The 22,509-nt window shown below is 43.2% G+C and overlaps 1 protein-coding gene across 2 annotated transcripts; it reads right to left on the reverse strand.

Annotated features, from left to right (window-relative positions):
• Positions 1-945: 945 nt before the first annotated feature.
• Positions 946-21,358, reverse strand: scn2b (sodium channel, voltage-gated, type II, beta). 2 transcript variants are annotated; one of them, XM_004561376.6, is made up of 6 exons: positions 21,101-21,358; positions 7,139-7,299; positions 6,835-7,051; positions 5,209-5,401; positions 4,293-4,349; positions 946-4,048 (listed from the first exon to the last, which is right to left on the reverse strand). In XM_004561376.6, exons 1-5 carry the CDS (start codon positions 21,174-21,176, stop codon positions 4,340-4,342), a joined length of 657 nt encoding a protein of 218 aa, XP_004561433.1. In that variant the 5' UTR covers positions 21,177-21,358; the 3' UTR covers positions 946-4,048; positions 4,293-4,339. The 2 variants fall into 2 exon arrangements, with proteins under 2 accessions (XP_004561433.1, XP_076748375.1); XM_076892260.1 differs by lacking the exons at positions 946-4,048; positions 4,293-4,349 and having other exon boundaries at positions 5,205-5,401.
• Positions 21,359-22,509: the final 1,151 nt, after the last annotated feature.

Raw genomic sequence — 22,509 nt, forward strand, 5'->3', positions numbered from 1 at the left:
TGTTGAGCTCCCTCGGCTTTTATTACCACTAATCATTTATTTAAGCTCAGTTTTAAAACCTTAGGATGTAACTACAGCCCAGCCCATGCAGCAGTATATGAATGACTAACCTCGTATTGTGGATGGATTATCTCAGTTGTTCTCCTGGCTGAAATTTGGTCCTTTTACAGCATCCTGCCATGCGATTACATTTGTTCCTGACCACCGAGAACACTCACGTTAACTTTTATCGAGTGGAAAAAAAGTTAGCTTGTTTATATTATGCTAACATAGCTGTGTCGCTAGCGGTCACGTAGCACATCATTAGCTATAGCTAGCCCAACTTCAGTAACCCTACAAACGTCACTGCTGTTTAGTTTTCTGTCTTCATTTATACTGGAAGTGATAACAGAGCTGTACGTTTTAATTTGTTTCCTAAACCCCGCAGTCAGGACATGCTATATTTTATTTAGATAGAAGCTAGCGAGCTAACTCCCTGCTAACTTCTAACTCCGTTAAATGTCATAAATTCCGTTTTCATGGATGCCTGGATGTTAAACTCAATTGTTACACCTGGTAGAGCAGAACGCTGATCATTTTATTAAAGATGAAAGACTTTAGACAGTTTTTCAACTCTCAGTAATGCCATAGTGATCGTTTGATATATGGACCTGCAGCGGAATTTAGACCCAGACATGGCTAGTGACGTCAGACTGAACAATCGGCTTGACTGGTAATAATGTGACAGTGCATTTCATGTTATGGACTAACAGGAAAGTAACATATCAATCAGTGTAACAAATAATTTTCTCTGGTGTGTAAATAAGTAAGACAATGAAATATGAAATGAAGAAAAAAAAAACCCCAAAAGGTACCAAGTGATGTGTAACATATTGCATTTTTGCAATGATCAGAACAAACATGTATATCTAATGGATGGATGGTTAAAAAAGGACAAAAACCTGATATTTTCATATATATTTATTTGAAATACATTGCCACTTGTTTAGAGGCAGCGCAGTGCAAGCATAACTTGATGTCCACTAACATGTAAAGTGATATAACAGAAACTATTCAGGGCAAATTCATAGCTTGAGGTGGAAAACAGCAGTGCACAATATCTAGCACATTATATTTTTTTTTAACTGTAAACTGTTTTGAATAATAAGTATACTACACCACAATATATACTATATTGCTGATAAAACCTGTCTGGTGATAACTGCAGTAAATTTGCCCTAAATGTTAATCTGCCATCATCTTATGGGTCAACAAACCCTGTAACTTAAACATGCATGATTACACACAGACAGCAGTGTACCAGGAAATGTGTGTGTGAATGGGTGGATGACTGGATATGTAAAGCGCTTTGGGGTCCTTAGGGACTAGTAAAGCGCTATATAAATACAGGCCATTTACCATGTGAAAAAGCTAATGAAAAAACTCAAAATTTTGTAATCACTTTATTATTCTTTAGCACATGATTGTACGAAGTGACAATTCTAGCTTTTATTGACCAGCACAGAGCAATACAAGGTTGTGAACATATTACAGTGACTAGATGTGCCATTAATATTTGATGAAATTATGCAGTGCATCATCCATAATAATGGACAACAAATGATAAAATCATAGATCTTAACAGACCTAAATATAGACCTGTACACAACTTTTTTAAAAAAAATTTTTTTAACAGAGCCAAAACCCAGGTCAGGCCAAGCCACCAGATTTGGAACCCTCCCGTTTAACAGTTACTGAGACATCACCTTGTGACACTGCTGTCTCATTATCGTAGTAAACTGAAGTTGAATCATCATGGGACATTCTGACAATAACAAAGTGTACATGCTGGACTGATATTAAAGAGTGATCAAGTATTTTACTAGGAGAATATATATTTTAAAAACATTCAAGATTCTCTAGTCAACTTAATAGTGAAATACACAATCACACATTCCCTATAACAGTTTTAATATCATTACAATATCTGCACTATATATGTTTTTTTCCCCATTTCCATTATATTCACATGATCTCCACTACATTAACATTAGAATATGTATCACTGTTTTGAGGTGCAAACAGTTTTGCACACCGTTGTTGAGGTAAAGTCATTACTTTGGAGACTTAGCTAGAATAGAATATGTAAAGCTTTACAACTATTTAATAGACATTTTTTCTTAAGCTTTTATATACACTCTAAAAAGTGTATAAATTGGGAAGCAGTGATTCAGTTTGTCCATTTTTATGTTTCTATAAAACAGGATTTCTGTCAGTTAGGAATGTAAACATTCAAATATTTGCTTTCAGCTGTGACTTATACCAGCTCGTGATATAGGAGATGGAGATTAGTACAATATATTGCTGTTGTCTGTGTGTAGGTCACTGTTGTGACAACCTTTAATAGATTCTATCAATAAAAGTTGGCACATAAATTATAAGACTCAATATTCTTCAATGTTGTGGCCGTCATTTTAAACTTTCTTTCGTATGTTTTTGTTCTTTGACAAAGTGTTAGTTGTGTTTATATTGTGTGGATTTCTGAGAATCCTGAGTGGAATATGCAAATGACTGTATAATGCAGTGCAGTCACAGATATCATCAAGACTAAAACGTTTTAATTGTATGTAAAACAGAGAATGAATGAAATCTGTGCTTATCACTGCAACTTCTCTATTCAGGCACTCCAAGTCATTCCTATACAGTATCAGGCTTAATGGAAAGGTTCCTGTTATGGGGGTGGACGGTATGACATACAGTAGAATTATTTTAAAAAGAAATAGAAAAAAAGAATAAAGAATGCTATTTTGTTTGCATTAGTATAGAATCTAAACTACATAACATATTCTGAAAAGCAATTCATGTAATCAGGTTATTCATTTAAGTTATTCAATTTATTAATAACAAACTGCTAAGACATAGGACAGAGGCAGCTCAAAAATGTGTAGATACTAAAAAACATTTTGTTATTTTGAAATATTTGCAATAATGAAATGGTTTGAAGTATTTGCAGTATTCTAGTGTAAAGACAAATATTAATGGGGCACTTGTTTTTCTGGTTTCTGAGAGAAGTTGACTGAATAAAAAATCTGTAGAGTGCACAGACCAACTGCTTTGTCAAAATTCACCAGATATTAGGAATGTTTGAGAATGCTTTCTGACTCAGACACAAGTAGATTTCGAGCTCCGTGTAAACATAATTTGGCTTACTCACTGAAAACTGGTCATATTTATATAATAGCAAAATCCAGCTGTGCATCTAATGTATGTTAAGACATGGTGTCCATACAGGCAGTTAAAAGACTTTAAGGCAATGTTTAAAAATACCCCACTAGATTCACAGTATGTATGTTAAAAAACAACAAAAAAACCCCATTCAAAACAAAACCCCAACATTGGACGTGTTAGACATTGGAGTTATCAGCAATTTACTGCCACAACAGATATACATGCTGCATATGATAGTTGAAATAGCTTCAGCTTTCATTATGTATGAAGCGTTATCTCCACAACCGCTGTTATATTTATCAATAGCTCATTGCAGGCAGTTAAAGGTTTTTCTCCCAAAGCATGGGATTGAATATAAAACATTACAGCTATACAAACAGTAACAGCAAAAATATTACACTGTCATTCAGTTTTTCAGTTAAAGTTCTATATTCAAAATATACCCTCATATAATTTTTTAAGTCATACCGCCCAGCCCCATAGCCCACCATATATTATGCTATGAAAATGGCATTCTGTGTCATAAGAAAAACCTCTAATGTTATTAACAGTGAGTTAAAGCTATGAATAAAACAATATGCATTTACTGGGTAAGTTACCAGATATTTTCGAGGAAATAGACACATTTGATTCAGACATACAAAAATATCCTCAACACACACACACACACACACACACACACACACACACACACACACACACACACACACACACACACACACACACACACAAAGAAACAGATATATGTGCATTAGACATCCGCGCACACACAAACATGCAAACGGGATGGAAGCATAAAGAGGTGTGATTACTATAGATCCTCAAGAAGGGATGGATATGTCTGAAAGACAAGAGAAAGTAACATTTTTTACTTAAATGCAATAGGTATAGTGTCTTCTGTTCATTACAAGTCCCTTTAAATTTCTTGCTAATGACATTCTTAAGTAGCAAGTAAGATGGAAAGCTAATATTACTAAGGTTTAAGTTAACTGTATTTCCTTTTTTTTCTTCAGGTCAAGTTACACTCCATAGCAGACAATGGGCTTCCAGTGGATAAATAACTGTTTAGCTGAGGAGATATTTACCAGGGTTTTGGGAGCTCCACAGGCTTCTGGTTTAACCACATGATCCATTATGGTTGCCTGTAGCAAAAAGAGATGCAACATTATGACAGCAGGTTGGCTTTGAAGTAGAATGACACATAGATAAATAGCTACGTACTTTATTCACAACCAAGGAGAAATTCAAACATCCAGCATCTCAATTTAAAAGCACACATCCATACATTTATAACCATAAATAAATACATAAATAAAATATTTAACTCATTTCAAAAATGGGGATAAAAGAGGGTGTTAAAAAGACTTAGGAGCCGTCTGCCCAGCCAGTGTGGAGAGGGTGTCTGCTGTTGTCCATTATAGCTTTCAATGTTTTCAATGATGATAAAGTGAATAAGTCAAAGACATAGTTCTGTCAGGGCTATTTTATTTCTTTTGTGCCAGCAAAACTCTTTCCATTCCTGGCCATTGTTAACAATTAAACCTGCACTATAACCAACACCTGGCACAAACTCACTGGTGTTTTTGGGTCAAAACAGCTTCTGTACTATTTATATTATAATAAAGTTAAACTTGGATATTGCATAGTTCACTACTCCAGCACTTCTTTCTTTCTTTTTTCTTTTAAATAAAAGCACTTGCTACATTTCTGCCCAAGAAGAGCCAAGCATGGGGCGTTTTGTTTTTTTCCTTTATAAGTTGAACTTAACTGGGAAAAAATGGCAGTAACAATAATAATAACAACAGAAAAAAAGTACCAGACATTTTTCCTAAGTGTGCTATGTGATATTTGCCATGGCAGAATACTCTTTTTATACGTAGCCTATGTTGTAGGAAAACAGCTGCTGTAAGAGAAGTGGCATCCAACTTCTTTACTTTTCTGTGTTTGTGCTGCTCGTAGTTTTCAAGTGATGGTTAATGCTTTTATGCCAAGATCTCTTACTTGGTTCCTTCTTCCGCAACACCTTCAGCCTCCAGTTTCCCCTCCTCCTCCATTTTCTCCTCTGAAATGAGTTCCTGTTTCCTGTGTCGACGGAGACATTTCACAACTACCATGGAAAGGATCAGCAGTGCTAATGCTCCTCCCACAGAAGCCCCAATGGCAACCGCAATGGTTGAATCCCTTGGAGGTGGGACTGAGGAAAGGAGAGGAAAGGAGAGGAAAGGGTTAAGCATTTTGTAGACAAGTGAAGTGCTGACTAAAAGCTCTGTAGGGTTGATTAAACAGAGTGGAAAGTAAGAAAGTGCTGCTGAGTTGGTCCATGTGAGTGCATATGTGTGTGTGAGAGATGCTGATGGACTAAGTTCAACCTCTTGTTGGTCATTAATAAGTAAAAAAGCTGAATCATCATCATCAGGAGATCGTCATGCTCGAGAAACAAACATATACAAATTTTGGCGATAACGATAACAAAATAACGCTGAAAACCAATAAAAACCCTGAAAACTATACATTTAACACCTGAGCCTCAACTCTCGCGGCCCGGTACCAAACGACTCACGGACCGGTACCGGTCCGAGGCCCGGGGGTTGGGGACCGCTGGTGTATTATACGTGGGTTAACGAGAAGCGATTAACACCTCACGACCAGCTCCCGATCATCAATCGCTTGGTCGTGAGGATTTCAAACAAGTTTGACTGAGGGTGTCACCGCAGCTTGTCACACTGCGTACGCGCAAATACAAATGTCAGCGAAAAAGACAGCGTAGCACGGCAGTGCAGCGTGTGATCTGGACACAAGCGATGGAGGCACAACTTGTAGAACTATTTCAAGCTCACCCGAGCCTTTTCGATGTGGCCTCACAAAATTATCATGACCACAACAACCGTGAAAATAGTTGGATCTACACTGCTACTCAATCACAGCTGCCTGATCAATGTTTTTCATTAGCAATTTAGCAAAGTTGATGGTGGTGGTGTGCGTGTCTGTGTGAGTGAAAGACAGAGAGAGAGAGCGAGCGACAGAATTTCTGTTATAACCTTCATTTTATGGAGGCACAGTGTGAGCACTCAGGTCGCATCAGAGCATCGGGCGGTATAGTGTGAGACCCAGCATCGTGACCTACGAACTTCTAACCCCTGCGAGTCAATAGTACAGTTTGAGCAGGAGCTGAATCGCGCGACTGAAAAAATCGCAGTGTCTGCCCAGCATAAGAGAGGAGCAAAGCTGCAGATCATCCTACACAGGATAATCAAAGCAGTCAAAGCAGTGCAAACAGCCCCAGTATGATCAATGTTATGATAAAGTTAAACTCGCATGTGGTATAGTTCACTATCTGCTACTACTAGTAGTGAGATACTATTTTTTGTCTTACTGACAAGTGGAATTTTTTAGGAATCTGGTGTAGTTGAATATTTGTTTTATTTTCCAAACTGACAACATTTTGTGCTGTGGTTATTGTAACTTGTTGTTCTGAGATGATTTCATATTGCATGACGTTAAATGGCACCAAATGATGCTTAGTGAAATGGGAATGTAATTCTGACGCACATGCATTTGTTTCACAAGTTGATCAGTGGGATAAGGTTACCCACTTTGTGTGTGCAGAAGTTAAAATAAGAATCTTACGTTCTGTGACAACATTAAGCTGTATGATACCATGTCCCTGGATGCGGTCTGGGGGGTTTCTCACATAGCAGTTGTAAATACCCTCATCCTCCAGTTGAACATTTGATAGAGTGATTGACAGGTCATTCTTATCCAGGTTCCCAGCAAACGTGACCCTTTCTCCGAACCGTTCTGATCGAAGAGGCACCATTCCCCTTTTCTTATAGTATGTCATAAACTATGAAAAGAGAGCAAGCTTTTGTAACAGGCTCAGAGATTTAAAATGTAAGTACTTTGCTAAAAATTAATGAAGTATCCATTTTACCAGTTCCTGTGTATCGTTGAGTGTTTCTTGGTAGGTCCAATTCATGGCAAACTTGGTAACATCCATCTTATAGCAGGAAGTGAAGACACAAGAGATTTTTACCGTTGTTCCATTTAGTGCATTAATGCTACTGGCCACAATTACGTCCATGCTTGAACAACCTGTGAATACAAATAAACAGCATTAGTGATGATAGTACTAAGATTAATACATTACATTTAAACCATTAAGGAGGCCCCAGGGCAGACCCAGGACACGCTGGAGAGATTACATCTCTCACTTGGCCTGGAAATGTCTTGGTGCTCCCAGGCCAAGCGAGAGACATCATCTCTCGCTTGGTCTGGGAATTTGAGGTGTGGGTTTCTCTGCTTAGGCTGCTGCCCCCGCGACCTGGCCCCAGATAAGCGGAAGAAAATGGATGGATGGACATTTAAACCAATTTATATCCATTTAAAGTTTGAAAAAAATACAAAAATTTATGAGAATGATCAACATAATTTAACATAAAATGTCTATCAACTGGTTTAGCGTTATTAAAAGCTGAGAACTATGCTTGTATATGTACAGGGTTGGCCATTTATATGGATACTGTCACAGGATACTGTCCTCATGTCTGTATTTAAGCCTTTTGTTTTCTTCATGCCATTGTCGGTTCGTCTGTTTATCTCACCAGGGTCACAGTTTTAGTCATGGTCTTAGCCTGTTTACCTCACCTCAGTCATAGTTCTAGTTTTCATCTGTTATGTATTATTAGTCTTAGTCATGGTCTTTGTTTATTATTTTTCCACCACAGTCATAGTTTAGGTTTTGGTCTCAGTACCATTTAGTATTTTGTTTCTTAGTGTTTTGCCTGTTTGTTTTTGGTCTCTTGGTTCATTTCCCTGCCGTCATCGCATTAAAGGTTCACCTTTCTGTTAATCATTACAATTCCTCGTCATCATCTGCTTTTGGGTCCTGTTTCCACACACATCGGCGCACCCCGCCGTGACAGTACGAACCGACCAGTCATGGACCCAGCGGATTCTGCTCTCACCGAGTGTCTGGAGGAGACTGCTCGGATCCAAGCGATCCTCGACCGCATCTTTTCAGCGCCCGATTTGAAGAGCAAGTTGGTAATGATTAACGTTGCTGAAGCTATTATGGAGAGGGATCCCCGCCTTCTCCAGCTCCCGGACTCACCTGCCATAGTTGCTGCCTTTACGAGGATAAAGGAGATGCTGCAGGCTCAGGGACTGTCGAGTCAGGAAATGGCTTCCAGCACCCACCAGTCACAACAACCCCACAATCAGTCATCACCATTGCTGCCTCCGGAACCTGAGTGTGTTCGTGTCGGTTCGCTGAGATTCGCCGCAGCGTCACCACCTCTCAGCTCGCCAGTTTCCACGCCCTCATCACAGTTTCGCCATACTCCTGTCACAGTTCAGCGCGAGGAAGCTCCGCACACCATAGACTTGGACGACGACGAGCGCCAGTCTATATTCTGCGCTCTCTTGGAGGAGGAGCTCCGGTGGAAGCCGTGGCTCATTCCGGAGCACGAGCATTCTTTCCGGGGAACTCGACTGGCTCTCGGGGGACCTCGGAGTTATCAGGGACTTCCACCCATTGCTCCGCCATCTTCCACTCCTAAGAAAAAGCGGCGTGCGCGCCACCGACGCTCCGTATCACAAACACAAGTGAGTGACTATATCTTGGCTCCTCATGTTTTTTCTCCGGAGGTTTTTGAAACTGACACTGCTTCTCCGGTTCATGAGCTCCGCTGCAAAGAGACTGTTTGCACAGGAAATGCTAGCCATCAGGCTCAGCTAAGCTGTTGTGGGACTGCAAACCAGGCCGTTTTGGAGCCGGGGACGGAGGTGCAGTTTGTGCAGCCTTTTTCAGTGTTAGCTGGAGGGCCCGAGGAGCCCGTCCGGCCTCACATTTTGTCTGCTGGAGGTTCAGAAGACTCCAGCCAGCTTCATGCTTCGTTTGCTGGAGGTTCAGAAGAATCCAGCCAGCTTCATGCTTCGTCTGCTGGAGGTTCAGGAGAACCCAGCCAGCTTCATGCTTCGTCTGCTGGAGGTTCAGGAGAACCCAGCCAGCTTCAAGTTTCGTCTGCTGGGGGTTCGGGTGAACCCAGCCGGCTTCAAGTTTCGTCTGCTGGAGGGCCCGAGGTGCCCGTCCAGCCTCATGCCACGTCAGCTGGGGGTTCAGGAGAACCACACCAGCCTCATGCCTCGTCAGCTGGAGGGCCCGGGGAGCCCATCCAGCCTCATGCCTCGTCAGCTGGAGGGCCCGAGGAGCCCATCCAGCCTCATGCCTCATCAGCTGGAGGGCCCGAGGAGCCCGTCCAGCCTCACGCCTCGTCAGCTGGGGGTTCAGGAGAACCGCACCAGCCTCATGCCACGTTTGCTGGAGGGCCCGAGGAGCCCTTCCGGCCTCATGCCACGTCTGCTGGGAGGCCCGAGGAGCCCTTCCGGCCTCATGCCACGTCTGCTGGGGGGCCCGAGGAGCCCTTCCGGCCTCATGCCACGTCTGCTGGGGGGCCCGAGGAGCCTTTCCGGCCTCATGCCACGTCTGCTGGCGGGCCCGAGGAGCTCGTCCAGCCACCTTCTGCTTCTGCTACGCCTGTTCCAGCTTCAGCCTGTGCTTCTGCTTCGCCTAGTCCAGCTTCAGCCTGTGCTTCTGCTTCGCCTGGTCCAGCTTCAGCCTCTGCTTCGCCTGGTCCAGCTTCAGCCTCTGCTTCGCCTGGTCCAGCTTCGGCCTGTGCTTCGCCTGGTCCAGCTTCGGCCTGTGCTTCGCCTGGTCCAGCTTCAGCCTGTGCTTCGCCTGGTCCAGTTCCAGCCTGTGCTTCGTCTGCTGCGGCTCCGGCCTGTGCTTCGTCTGCTGCGGCTCCGGCCTGTGCGTCGTCTGCTGCGGCTCCGGCCTGTGCGTCGTCTGCTGCGGCTCCGGCCTGTGCGTCTTCAGCCTCGTCTGGTCCGGCCTGTGCGTCTTCAGCCTCGTCTGGTCCGGCCTCCGTGTCTTCAGCCTCGTCTGGTCCGGCTTCGGTGTCTTCATCTTCGCCTGGTCCGGCTTCGTCAGAGTCGTCATCTTTGCCTGGTCCGGCTTCGTCAGAGTCGTCATCTTCGCCTGGTCCGGCTGCGGCCTCTGCTACGCCTGGTCCGGCTTCTGCTTTTGTTTCGCCTGGTCCGGCTGCGGCCTCTGCTACGCCTGGTCCGGCTTCTGCTTTTGTTTCGCCTGGTCCGGTTTCGGCCTCGACTCCTGTTTCGCTGTCGTCAGTTCCGGCCTCGGCTTTTGTTCCTGCTTTGCCTCCGCCTGGGCCGGCTTCGGCTTTTGTTCCTGTTTCGCCTCCGCCTGGTCCGGCTTCGGCCTCTGTTTCTGTGTCGGCCTCGCCTGGTTCTGCGGTTGTGTTGCCGTCGCCCAAGCCTCGTTTTGTCCCTCGGGATCGCCGGCCGCTTTCCGGGCCGTCAGCTGGACATCATTGCCGTCGGGGTCGGCCCCCTGGACCTTTGACCTCCGACCTGCTGTGCTTTCGACCTCCGGGTCGGCCTCCTGGACTTTTGTCTTCTGACCTGCTGTGCTCTCGACCTCCGGGTCGGCCCCCTGAGCTCATGGGTTTTGGACTGCTGGACCGTTGGCCTCCTGGTCGGCCTCCTGAACTTTTGGATTTTCTTTGGTTTTGCTGTCGACCTCCGGGGCGGCCTCCTGAACTTTTGGATTTTCTTTGGTTTCGCTGTCGACCTCCGGGGCGGCCACCTGAACCGCTTCGCCATGCGCTCCTGTTCTGCCGGGTTCGTGGTAGCCCTCCTGAAGATGGGTCTCGGATTTTTGTGCCCTTGTTGTTTTTGGCCTGTGTGCTTCTGGTGCTTTGTTTTTGGTTTTGTTTCCGATACTTTGGTGTCACGGTTCGATATTTTTTCGATACAAAAAAAATGTTCATGCCTTTTTAATTTGTCATTTATTAAAATTATAAATATATATTTTAACTCAAAAGTACAGTTTTTAAATTTAACCCTAACCCTTGTGCGCGTTTTTTATTTTGACAGCGAATACGCACCTGCGGACCACTTATGTGCAGCCCTGGTTATTTAGCTCATCATATTGCAGCCACAGAAATTATTTTGTCCATGAAACCATAAAGCTGCACTTTCTTTTTGCCTTATAGTCTGATTTGTCATAACTTCTCCGTTTTGTGGTAAGCTTTTCTTTGGCTGTCACTTCTTCACTCTGACCTGTCTTATTTGGCTCAGCAGAACTGAAATGCTTTTACACGCACTCACATAAGCTCAGCGATTCTCTGCGCGATCAACCTCTCACATGTTTAAGCTTGCTGCGGGAGATTTCACTTGTCATGTTTGCATAGTAAGCTAACGATTAATAAGACGATGTCAGAGGAATTGGTGCACAAATTATCATCACTCACAGATCAGTGCTGTCGCTCTCTATACACAGTTCGCACGATTGCAAAGTGAAAGCAAAAAAACAAGCGCAAATTCAAACGCGACTTCAATATGTCACATATTGACAGTGGCTCACCGATGCCAATGACATAATTACCCAGCTACATTTCTGAAAGAATGCAAAAGCATTGACATATATTTTTCCTACAATAGCCCGACGGGCAGGGAAGAGATAGATTTTGGTAGCTCGACTGAAAAAATCGCTAGCTCCGGGACGTCGGGCTAGCGATATTGCAAGCCCTGTATCTGATTGAGGAATCACTCATCTTTGGAAAAGAGAGTTTATTACAGAGAAATGGCTCTTTCCAAAATAAAAGCTATACTATCCGCTTCTTCTGGGCTATATTCTCAGCAGCATAAGGAGAATCATGTGCTAACAGCTGTCTAAATGACTCGGCTAAAGTTAGTAGCATGCTTGCTTTTTTTTGTCTGCTTCCACTTGTCTTTGCACTAGGATGATGTCGGCGTAAATGTGCAGTCATATTCATTGTGTTCCCACTAGTGCTTTCAGGTTAATCTCGTTGAAATGACCTTAACGCCACAACACGGCAAATCTCCATTAACGAGCTACCGCCGATCGCTCCGTGCATGGGGCTAGACGGCCAACACGTTAACGAGCTAACTGCGCTAACACACTAGTTCCCACCCATGTAATTGAGCATTGCATGGCACATTCAACATACTGTTTTACTTTAGTCCATGACTCGCTTACCTTCAGGGTCATACGTCACATGAAAACCAAAATAATTCCAAACGCCAGATCTGAATGAGAGTGGGGGAGGTCCATGTTAAAAGGAGAGCTTAACTTCTGTCTCGCTAGCTTGCCCTGCGCTCTTCCTTCTGACTATGCTGTCTGTGTTGAGCGCTCAGTGGATCTGCGCTGGACAGTGCAGCCTAGGCGGAGTAGTCGAACGCAGATTCACGGAGCGCTCAACACAGACAGCATCGTCAGAAGGAAAATTGATAAAATAAATTACAAATGTTGTATTGTTCGATACATATGCGTACCGAACCGAAAGCACTGTATCGAACGGTTCAATATCGATACGAATATCGTTGCACCCCTAATATATATATATATGCCATTTAAGCAACTATTCTTTTATGTTTATGTTCCCCCCTCTGCTAACCCCACAGCTGCATGTGACACTATCCACTCTGCCATAGCTCGGCTACAGACTCAGCACCCGAGTGCCTTTATTGTGATCTCGGGTGACTTCAACCATGTATCACTGGACAATACACTACCAACATTCAAACAATATGTGGACTGTCCCACCAGGGGAGAGAAAACTTTAGACTTACTGTATGCTAACGTCAAGGATGCATACAGCTCCTCCTCCCTCCCCCCACTTGGTAGGTCAGATCATAACCTGATTCACCTCACCCCCCGCTATGTGCCAATTGTGAGGAGGGAACCTGTGACCACCAGGACTGTTAGGAGGTGGTCAGAGGAGGCAATAGCGGAACTACAGGGCTGTTTCGAGGTGACCGACTGGGAAACACTCTGTGAGCCTCACGCCGAGGACATCAATGGGCTTACTGAGTGTATCACAGACTACATAACTTTCTGCACCGACTCCATTGTTCCAGCTCAGACTGTTCATTGTTACCCAAATAACAAGCCGTGGGTGACTAAGGACATCAAAGCCCTCCTCAACAACAAGAAGAGGGCTTTCAGAGGGGGCAACAAAGAGGAGGTGAGGAAGGTCCAGGTGTTACTAAAGGACAAGATCAGAGAGGCTAAGGACAATTACAGGAGGAAGCTGGAGTGGAAACTCCAGCAGAACAGCATGAGAGAGGTGTGGAGGGGCATGAAGACCATCACTGGATTCAGGCCAACCAACAGCAGGGGAGCTGAGGGAGGTGAGAATAGAGCCGACGAGTTGAATCTGTTTTTCAATAGATTCGACACCACAGTGTCTGCTCCCACCCCCACAACCTCACCTGCAGTCAGCCTGGAATCCAGAGCCACACCACTGTGCCAGCCTCTCTCTTCACATGTTGCCTCCTGTGAGATTCCTGACACCCCTCCCCCACCCATCACCTTCACTCAATACCAGGTTGAGATGCAAATGAGGAGACTTCACTCAGGCAAGTCTGCTGGACCAGACAGAGTGAGTCCCCTTGTCCTCAAGGCCTGTGCCCCCCAGCTGTGTGGAGTCTTTCATAAACTGTTTATGCTGAGTCTGAGTCTGCAGAGGGTCCCGGTGATGTGGAAGACATCATGCCTCGTCCCTGTACCAAAGACGCCTCGTCCCAGTGGCCCCCAGGATTACAGGCCCGTGGCACTGACCTCCCACATCATGAAGACCCTGGAAAGGCTCATCCTGGACCAGCTGCGACCCATAGTAAGACCACATCTGGATCCCCTTCAGTTCGCTTATCAGCCTCGTCTCGGAACAGAGGATGCCATCATCTACCTGCTCAATCGTGTCTACACCCATCTGGACCAGCCGGCGAGCACTGTGAGGGTCATGTTTTTTGACTTTTCCAGTGCTTTCAACACCATCAGGCTGACCCTCCTGGGTGATAAGTTAGCAGCGATGCAGGTGGATGCTTCTCTGGTGTCCTGGATTGTTGATTACCTGACAGGAAGACCACAATATGTACGTCTCCCACAGTGTGTGTCTGACAAGGTGATTAGCAACACAGGGGCACCACAGGGGACTGTCCTCTCCCCCTTCCTCTTCACCCTCTACACCACAGACTTCAGCCACTGCACAGAGACCTGCCATCTTCAGAAGTTTTCTGATGACTCTGCGGTGGTTGGATGCATCAGCAGGGATGATGAGACAGAGTACCGGGCTGTGGTCGACTCCTTTGTCACGTGGTGTGAGCAGAATCATCTGCAGCTCAACGTGGCAAAGACCAAGGAACTGATCGTGGACTTCAGGAAGACCAGGAAACACTTGACCCCTGTTTCAATCCAGGGGGTCAGTGTTGACATTGTGGAGGACTATAAATACCTTGGAGTACACATTGACAATAAACTGGACTGGGCTAAAAACACCACAGCACTTTACAGGAAGGGCCAGAGTCGTCTCTATTTTTTGAGGCGACTGAGGTCCTTCAACATCTGCCAGAAAATGCTGAGGATTTTATATGAGTCTGTGGTGGCCAGTGCGATCCTCTATGCTGTTGCATGCTGGGGGAGCAGGCTGAGGGTCGCAGATGCCAACAGACTTAATAAACTGATCCGTAAGGCCAGCAATGTTGTGGGGATGGAGCTGGACTCCCTCAAGGTGGTGTCGGAGAGGCGGATGCTGTCCAAGATAAAGACAATGTTGGATAACACCTCCCACCCACTCCATGACATGTTGGTCAGTCACAGGAGCTCGTTCAGTGAGAGACTGAGATTACCGAAAAGCACCACTGAACGACACAGGAAATCATTCCTGCCTGTGGCCATCTCCCTGTACAACGCATCCACTTAACACACTGTTTGCTGCTACAACTACACATGTTTCTTTTCCAAATATTTATTTATAAGTGACTTATGTATGTATGTATGTATATATATGTATATATTGTACTATTCTTAGTTAGCGTATTGTCTGTCTTGTCTTAATGTTGGTTTAAAATGGAGCACTGTAACAAAAAATAATTTCCCCCAGGGATCAATAAAGTATTCTGATTCTGATTCTGATATTCTCAAATGAAAGCCAAATGCTTTTAAATGTACATAATATAAAATGAAATGAAACAGAAGTATCGTTTAGGTTCCTCAAGTTTCCTCCTCCCCTCTAACATCCTGTCTCAGCATGGGCTCACACTCCCCAGACAGAATCTGTGCCTCTCTCTCAGTAAGTATGTGTGTGTTTGTGCGTGCGTGTGTGATGGGACTCTGCACCATTCTCTCCTCTGCAGTCGAGTGTTTCTGGCTCCCTTCCCACTGCTGCTGCACCACTCCACCGGCCTGCCTCTCTGCACCACACGCGCACACACACACACACACACACACACACACACACACACACACACACACACACACACACACACACACACACACACACAATTTTCTATGTGCACAGTCCACCATAGTCAGGTGTGCTGTGAAGCAGCACTGCACCTGCTTTAACCCCTATCTCCCTAATAAACACACACATGCATGCATACACATCCTCCAAGAAAGTGTTAGCAGTGAGCCCACCCCACTAGCAGTGCTGTTTCAATGTCATCCCTTCGTAGTGACCTATCTTTACACTGCTAACAGCAATGCACTCAAACAGCCTTTGCTGTCCTTGCCGCACATACACACGCATACAAGGACTACCGTCATACATGTGTCTTTGGTAGTGGAAGCTGTAAACATTCAGATATAAAACAAGGGAAACTGTTTGACATAGGCTCCTGCTGACTCAGCAGTCCTGTGGAGAGTCGGAAAAAAAGAGGCAGATGCAGAGACTTGCTAACAGATGAAATACTGCAGTGAAGAACCCTCATGTGACTCCTCCCTCTCACTGCCCCTCCCAATTTCCCTCTCCCCCATCTTTGTCCACCTCTCTTCCCTCCTTCCTTGTACTGCTTTCCAACCCCTAACACAGCCCCCCACCCCCTTTTTTTCTCTTTTTGTCTCAATTGCTTCTTTGTAATGCAAGGTCAGTGCAGAAGAAAGTAAAGTGAGGTAGATCTCTTACCTCCTCCGTATTGTTCCCTCTCCATACCTTTATTTCTTTAGGTTTGAATTGTGCAAATGAAATCAATTTCACAATAAATGTGTAAGTTGGTAAAAAAGTATCCATTTTCATTTAATAGAACAAAAATATTATGAAGGGGTAAAGCCAGCAGTCTAATCCAACACTAAAATGATTCGCAGACAACATAGTGTTCCAAATAACTACAGCCCTTTGGTTATCCAGTAAATATAAAATCCAGTAAAGGTTTGTAAAAACATATATATCTAGATAGTATGCATATAGCATGATTTTCTTTTAGAACTACTCTGGACTAATCTCCTCTGCTTCCAAGTCTCAATCCAATTAGGCCTCTGCAGGATAGCATGGACAAAACTTTCAGATAAAGAATCCGCTGAAGAGCAACTTTACAGAATACACAATATCTGAAAGTCTCTTGTACACATAGCAGCAAAACAGCTTTGAGTGCACAAATGCTTCAGTTAGGTATTGAGAGGTTGTTCCAAATAAAATGACATCCCCCCAGCTTATTTTAATTTAATTGATTTAAAAAAGACCAAATAGTGCAGTTCCTAAAAGTACTAGGGTATTAGCCTACTGAGGAGTGGCTTAATATGAACTTCATGTTTGACTCTGACCTCTGACTTCCTCATCCCTCAGAGCCTGACATCCATGTTTACCACAAAGTGCCCATAACCCACTCTAATTGGGTTTTACATTTTACCTACACTGTCTGTCTAAAGACCTCTGTTGTTCTCACAAAATCTAATATTTTAACACCAAATCTGCCTTCAGCATTCAGTCAGACAGTGTCTGCTGGTTCAGAAGTGCTTATTGGTTTCTCTAAGCCATGGGCACTATATTATGTGCACAGGAGATTTGTGAGATTAAGTTGGGACAAGACAGTATTTGTTATTCACTTAGCTTCCACTTGGACAATGATCGTGTCACCGCATGTACTGTTTTTGCGTGTGAAAAATGTTCCAACAAACAAATGATTTTTCGGTGTTTTGGGAGACTTGGTGCAAGCTTGATTGCATGCGGGAAAGGGAGAGAGTAAACACTGGGAACTGTATATATTGCTCCAGCAGCAGAGATCAGTTTTGTTGTCAAGAGTTACACTTGTTTTTAAACAAACCAGACACATTTCTGTGGATAATATTTCAGCACCGGCATGCTGCTTTTAAATTTCTGACTCACTTGAACTGTCTCTAGTGCCCTCTGCCTTGGAGACAGCCTTACTACATTCTGCATACTGCAGCAGCCAGAAGCAACCCCCCGCCCAATCAGATTTTCTCTGATTACGGCACAACTCATTTAAAGATAACACAAAAAGACAATGGAGACTACTTGGGTGATATGTTACACAAATGTTAGTTTTGCGCATGGGAGACAAATAACCACAGATGTAGCCAGGCCTTTATTGATCTTCTTTCATTTTAGTGTTTTAGCCTTAGACTTCTCCTTTAGACTGAAAACAAGACACGAAAATGGAGCAAGTTTAAGGAGGAAGCTTTAAAAAGTACGCCATGTTCTCTGACTTCCTTCACCCTTTATGCATTATTGACAACCAAGTGTACTTATAGTAGAGTCTGGATGTTTTATGGTACACTTTACAGATATTAAAACGCTCAGCAGCCTCACAATCTTTCAGCAAAACCACAAAAGTTTGCACATGTTCACTCAAGTTTTTATGTGGAAGATTTTTTATAACAAACTAAGTATCACTTATTGGTATTGGTACTACAAAGTAGGGCTGCACGATTTTGCATAAAATGAGAATCACGATTTTTTGGCTTAGAATTGAGATCACGATTCTCTCACGATTTTCTTTTCCAGTATAAATATTTATTGCGCTTATTAACTGCACATCAACTTCGTAACAGTTGAGACTGAACATAAAAACAATAAATAAACATAAAAACAACAAATGTCTCACGTTTTGTTGTTGCCACAAAATGTTGTACTGCTTGAAATTCCGTCTCCACCGTTGCTCGGCGCTGCGTGTATAGAGCAGGTAGTGCAACAATAGAAAAATAGTTGCGGACGGCACTGTGTAGCGTTTGTCTAGGGTGTTGATCATTTTCCTAAATCCCTCGTTTTGCACAGTGTTGATGGGAGCCATATCTTTGGTCAGGTGATAAGTAATAGCCCCCGTAATTTCTTTGTGCCTGCGGGAGTTCGACGTGTATAGGGAAGCGCTGTATAAGGTTCCCGTTATTGATGTTTGGGTGGTTGACTGGGACGGATTTTCTCCTGTCACTTTCTCGTCATCCCTGACGTGCTCTCCGTTGTTTTTTCCCTGCTAATTTTAGGATCACACGGCACAGCTTCTGTATCACGTGGTATAAGGCTCCGCCCTTGTCATTTGTTGAGCAGGAACAGTGAGCGCTTGTTTTCATGCAGATTACGTCCCGGATCAAAATGCGGTACAATCGTCGTCGTCTTTTTTTTTTTTTTTTTTAATCGTTGTCATTTGGAAATGAGATCGCACATAAGTATGAATCGAGATCGCGATTTTCTAACGATTAATCGTGCAGCCCTACTACAAAGTACCAATTATTACTGGTTATTAACCAACCAAGCAAGGTATTAGCAACCTTTGTAATAGATCATGTCCACCAGGACAATGACTTTGAAATTGTTCATTACTACCTCTAAATAACAGCTGTACTATTCCAAAATATACTAAGGTAAAAATAATTTGTTTAACAGTTCCAGTTTGCTCGTGTGCTAGGAATCATAACTGTGTCCCCAGTTTTTTCTTGCCAAAGTATACACCATACATAAAGACACTTGGACACCCTTCCTCTGCAAAACAGCAAAGTGGAGCTGCGCATGGCTTTCCAAAGTACTTGTCAAATATCTTCCAACAGTCCAACTTTCTGCTACAGTTACCAAACTCCCATCTGCCACAGAACTTCTTCATTTTTCTTCTTCTTGACTACTATTACATTTGACTCAGATATCATGACTGGTGGTAAGCTACATACACACTGGAAGCAAATCACAGGAATATCATCTCTGAGACTACACAAAGCGTGAAGTGACTACTGCCCATTTCCCATCATTCCCATAACTGCGGATGATAGGAAATGGGCAGGATGCGAAATAAACTTTTCTCAACTGAAGACTGAAGTGACTACCAATGAGAGTGAAAAGCACTGTGGTGTTAAGCTGCCCAGTTTGGAACTAAGCCACAGTGCCTATGACAATAATGATGTTAACATCTCACATAATACAGTCGTGTTTCAAACATTTGTCATTTATATAAACAAATTAAATTTCCACCACTCTGAATTACTGTAAGGATTCAGCTGTGATAACCTGAAACTTCTGTACTTAAGCTTGCCATGTTTTAAGGCAGTGCACTGTTATTACATGCTTCCTCGTGTCATTGTGCTGCTGCCCTCTAGTGCCTCTCTGTGAGAACTGAAATGGTGCAGGTGATGAGTAAAGTGACACTGATGGACAGAAGGAATTGTGTTAGAAAGAAAAACTGCAGAAATAAAGTCTGTAGGATGCTACACTCACATGTTTACAGAATTATTTGTCTAGACAACTAAAATTCACAATCCATAACAACATGTAACACAAAATATGTATATGTTTATGGGAACAGGGTTTTAATCACCTACTGTGTCTGAAATGTGGATCAGCATTGCTAAATGACACTGCAGCTAGCTGCTTAGTTCAGATTTTTAATAATGTGAGGTTAGGTTATTTTTGATATATTAAGAGGTATCTCAAACTGATGAGCCTATGTAAGATGCATTTGTCCCAACACAAATGCGCACTCACACACAAAGAGGGTGTGTGAGTGTTTCAGCGTTTCTTTCCTTTAGTACTGGATTTACGTTGCCAAAAAACAAACAAACACTAACACACAAAGAGGGTGTGTCAGGCAACAGGTTTGCTGGCAAAAGTTAACTTTTGTGCATCTATTTTCAGCTATAAAAAAGGGTGAAACAACAAAGGGTGCTTTCATTGAAAACTATGCTGCTATGAGTTTACCTATATTTCTAAAATGGTTAATATAACTTACACTATTGAAATATGATCCTTCATGACATCTCCTTCCTGTGCTGTCCCTAAGACCGACCTTCCTAACACAGTGCTGGGATTTTGGATTTCACATTTGAGACTAACATAAGTAGCAGTGGGGGAATATTGGGGCTTCTATTATGGTATAATAAAGAGAGCACCGTTCCGATCTCTGGTAAAGATGTGCTTAAAATTTGGGCCTCTTTACTTATTAATACATTGTTGATGGTAAGGATCTTGTAGGGTGTGCTCACAACGTTACCGTGAATTATCATGTCTATCTGTTGTTGAACAGCCAGGAGTGTCTCCTGGTAATATTACCACAGCGTTAACACGCCATTAAAGGCCTATTTCTATCCATCACTCACTGCACTCACAACATTGAGCCATACTTGAGCGACCTGCTGGGTACTACTATTACTTGCGCAAACAAAGCCAATATTTATTTTTGTGTGCTGCATCATAATCCTCTTTAAGGGCTGTGATGTATTGGGTCAGTATTTTAGCTGTCAACAAAGGCTAAATTAAGATACAGAGGGGCAAACGGGTCGTTTCCCAGTCAGCACAACGGATCAAAAAAGCAGCGCTTTGCTTAAACTGGTCGCATAAAACCACAGTATTATGTTTTTTTGTCATGGCCTTGTCAAACTAGTAAATTCAGGGATGTCAGTCCCGCGACATTATCTCATATTATAGGAATGCCCCCCTCCACCCCTCCCATCTACCCCCTCTGTTGCCATACAACCCACACGCGCAAATACGAGTGATAAGGAAATATAATGTCATCGCACCTTTGATCGTGTACCTATGTATCAGAGCATCGGTTCGGGTGTTTTGTTTCTTACCGGAGAGCGAGAGCATTAGCAGCAGCGCGCTCACCAGCTGAACGCCAGACCTTCTCTCCTGCGCGGAGTAAGACATTTTCTGTCCTTCTTGTTAAAAAAATGAAGCCTATATCTTTATAAAAAATATAGTAAAATATAAAAGCACAAAGCCTGCTCGTGTTTGCCTTAAAATGCTAAAAAGAGTGTTTCTTTTAGAGGCAGGAAATGGCTGGCAGTGTCTGTAGCCTTATGACGGTTGATTTCGTGGTTGTCGAGTTCTTGGGGGGTAACGCTATAGGAGGGAGGGCAGGAAGGAAAGCGTGAAAAAGGGAGGATATCTCCATACAGATGCGACCTCAACAGACCATTTGTCAGAAATGGTAAATATAGCCTAAAACAAGGCAGTAAGCTCAAGGATAAATAGATGGACGACGATTCTTCTTCTTCTTACTGGATACATGTACTGACTTTGTCGGGGAAAATATGTAATTTTCACTTTAGCAAAATTAACTCTGGCGTTTTATACTTCAATTTCTTATACATCAAAATGACAGGGACATTTAAATGATTGTAGGCTCAGTAGGAAAAAAATGTTACGTATTTTTATGATCATTTATTATCATGAATAACAAAGCTTAAATTGAAGCCTATCATTAGAAAAATAAATAAATACACATAAAATAAATACATTTTTTAGTCTGTATTTATTTTATGCGTTTTATTGTGTTTTGCCCTCACAAAAAAAAGAAGCGGTCACGTAGAGAAACAAAAAATAAATGAATTAATAAAACAAAAATCGACCATCCTTTAATCCATTTCTCCATCCAGCCTTACCTTTGTGGTAGGCTGGAGACGATGCTGGGAAATAAAAGAGGCAAACACCCCCTGGCCACATTCACTCATCTTTTCACCTGCTATGTCATCTGCTGCTATGGATACAAACTGGAGAGGCCAGCATCAAGTGCGGCATATGTTTGATAAAACGAGGGAGATGGACTGGAGGAAGACATGGCTGTGAGATGGATGCAAATAGGAGCCAGTTTATTCCTCACAGCAGAGATAATATCAACTTTCCGAAGAAATCGATAATGTCAGCATTTAGGAAAGAGAAGAAAATTTGGGGAAACAAAGACTGAGATGGAGGGTAGCGGGTGCCTAGACAAGAAGCGCGTAAGAACCCTGGGGGTAATAATGGGGGGGTGGGTTATGGACATTGTTCCATTAGGAGTGGAAAAAGGTTGGAAGGAAGAGAGCAGATTGGTTGCCACTCTGTGTTTATAATAACAACCCTGCTGACTACAACAGAAAAGCACTTAAAAACATCTTTATCAAAGCAATAGGGAGTTATATATAGAGTATAAGCACAGTCAACTAAAAGTTATGTCCATGGGTAGGAGTCTGCTGCTATCCAATCCATTTATGAAACTGTC

The sequence above is a fragment of the Maylandia zebra genome, linkage group LG14 (genome assembly GCF_041146795.1).
Source record: "Maylandia zebra isolate NMK-2024a linkage group LG14, Mzebra_GT3a, whole genome shotgun sequence".
In the NCBI taxonomy this organism is placed as follows: Eukaryota; Metazoa; Chordata; class Actinopteri; order Cichliformes; family Cichlidae; genus Maylandia; species Maylandia zebra.

Excerpts from the sequence above, each read along its gene's own strand:
- scn2b (XM_004561376.6), bottom strand. The coding sequence starts at position 21,176 with ATGTCTTACTCCGCGCAGGAGAGAAGGTCTGGCGTTCAGCTGGTGAGC. Across the intron at positions 7,052-7,138 it reads TCAACGATACACAGGAACTG|TTTATGACATACTATAAGAA; the intron begins GTAAAATGGATA and ends CTCTTTTCATAG. Across the intron at positions 5,402-6,834 it reads GCTTAATGTTGTCACAGAAC|TCCCACCTCCAAGGGATTCA; the intron begins GTAAGATTCTTA and ends TCCTTTCCTCAG.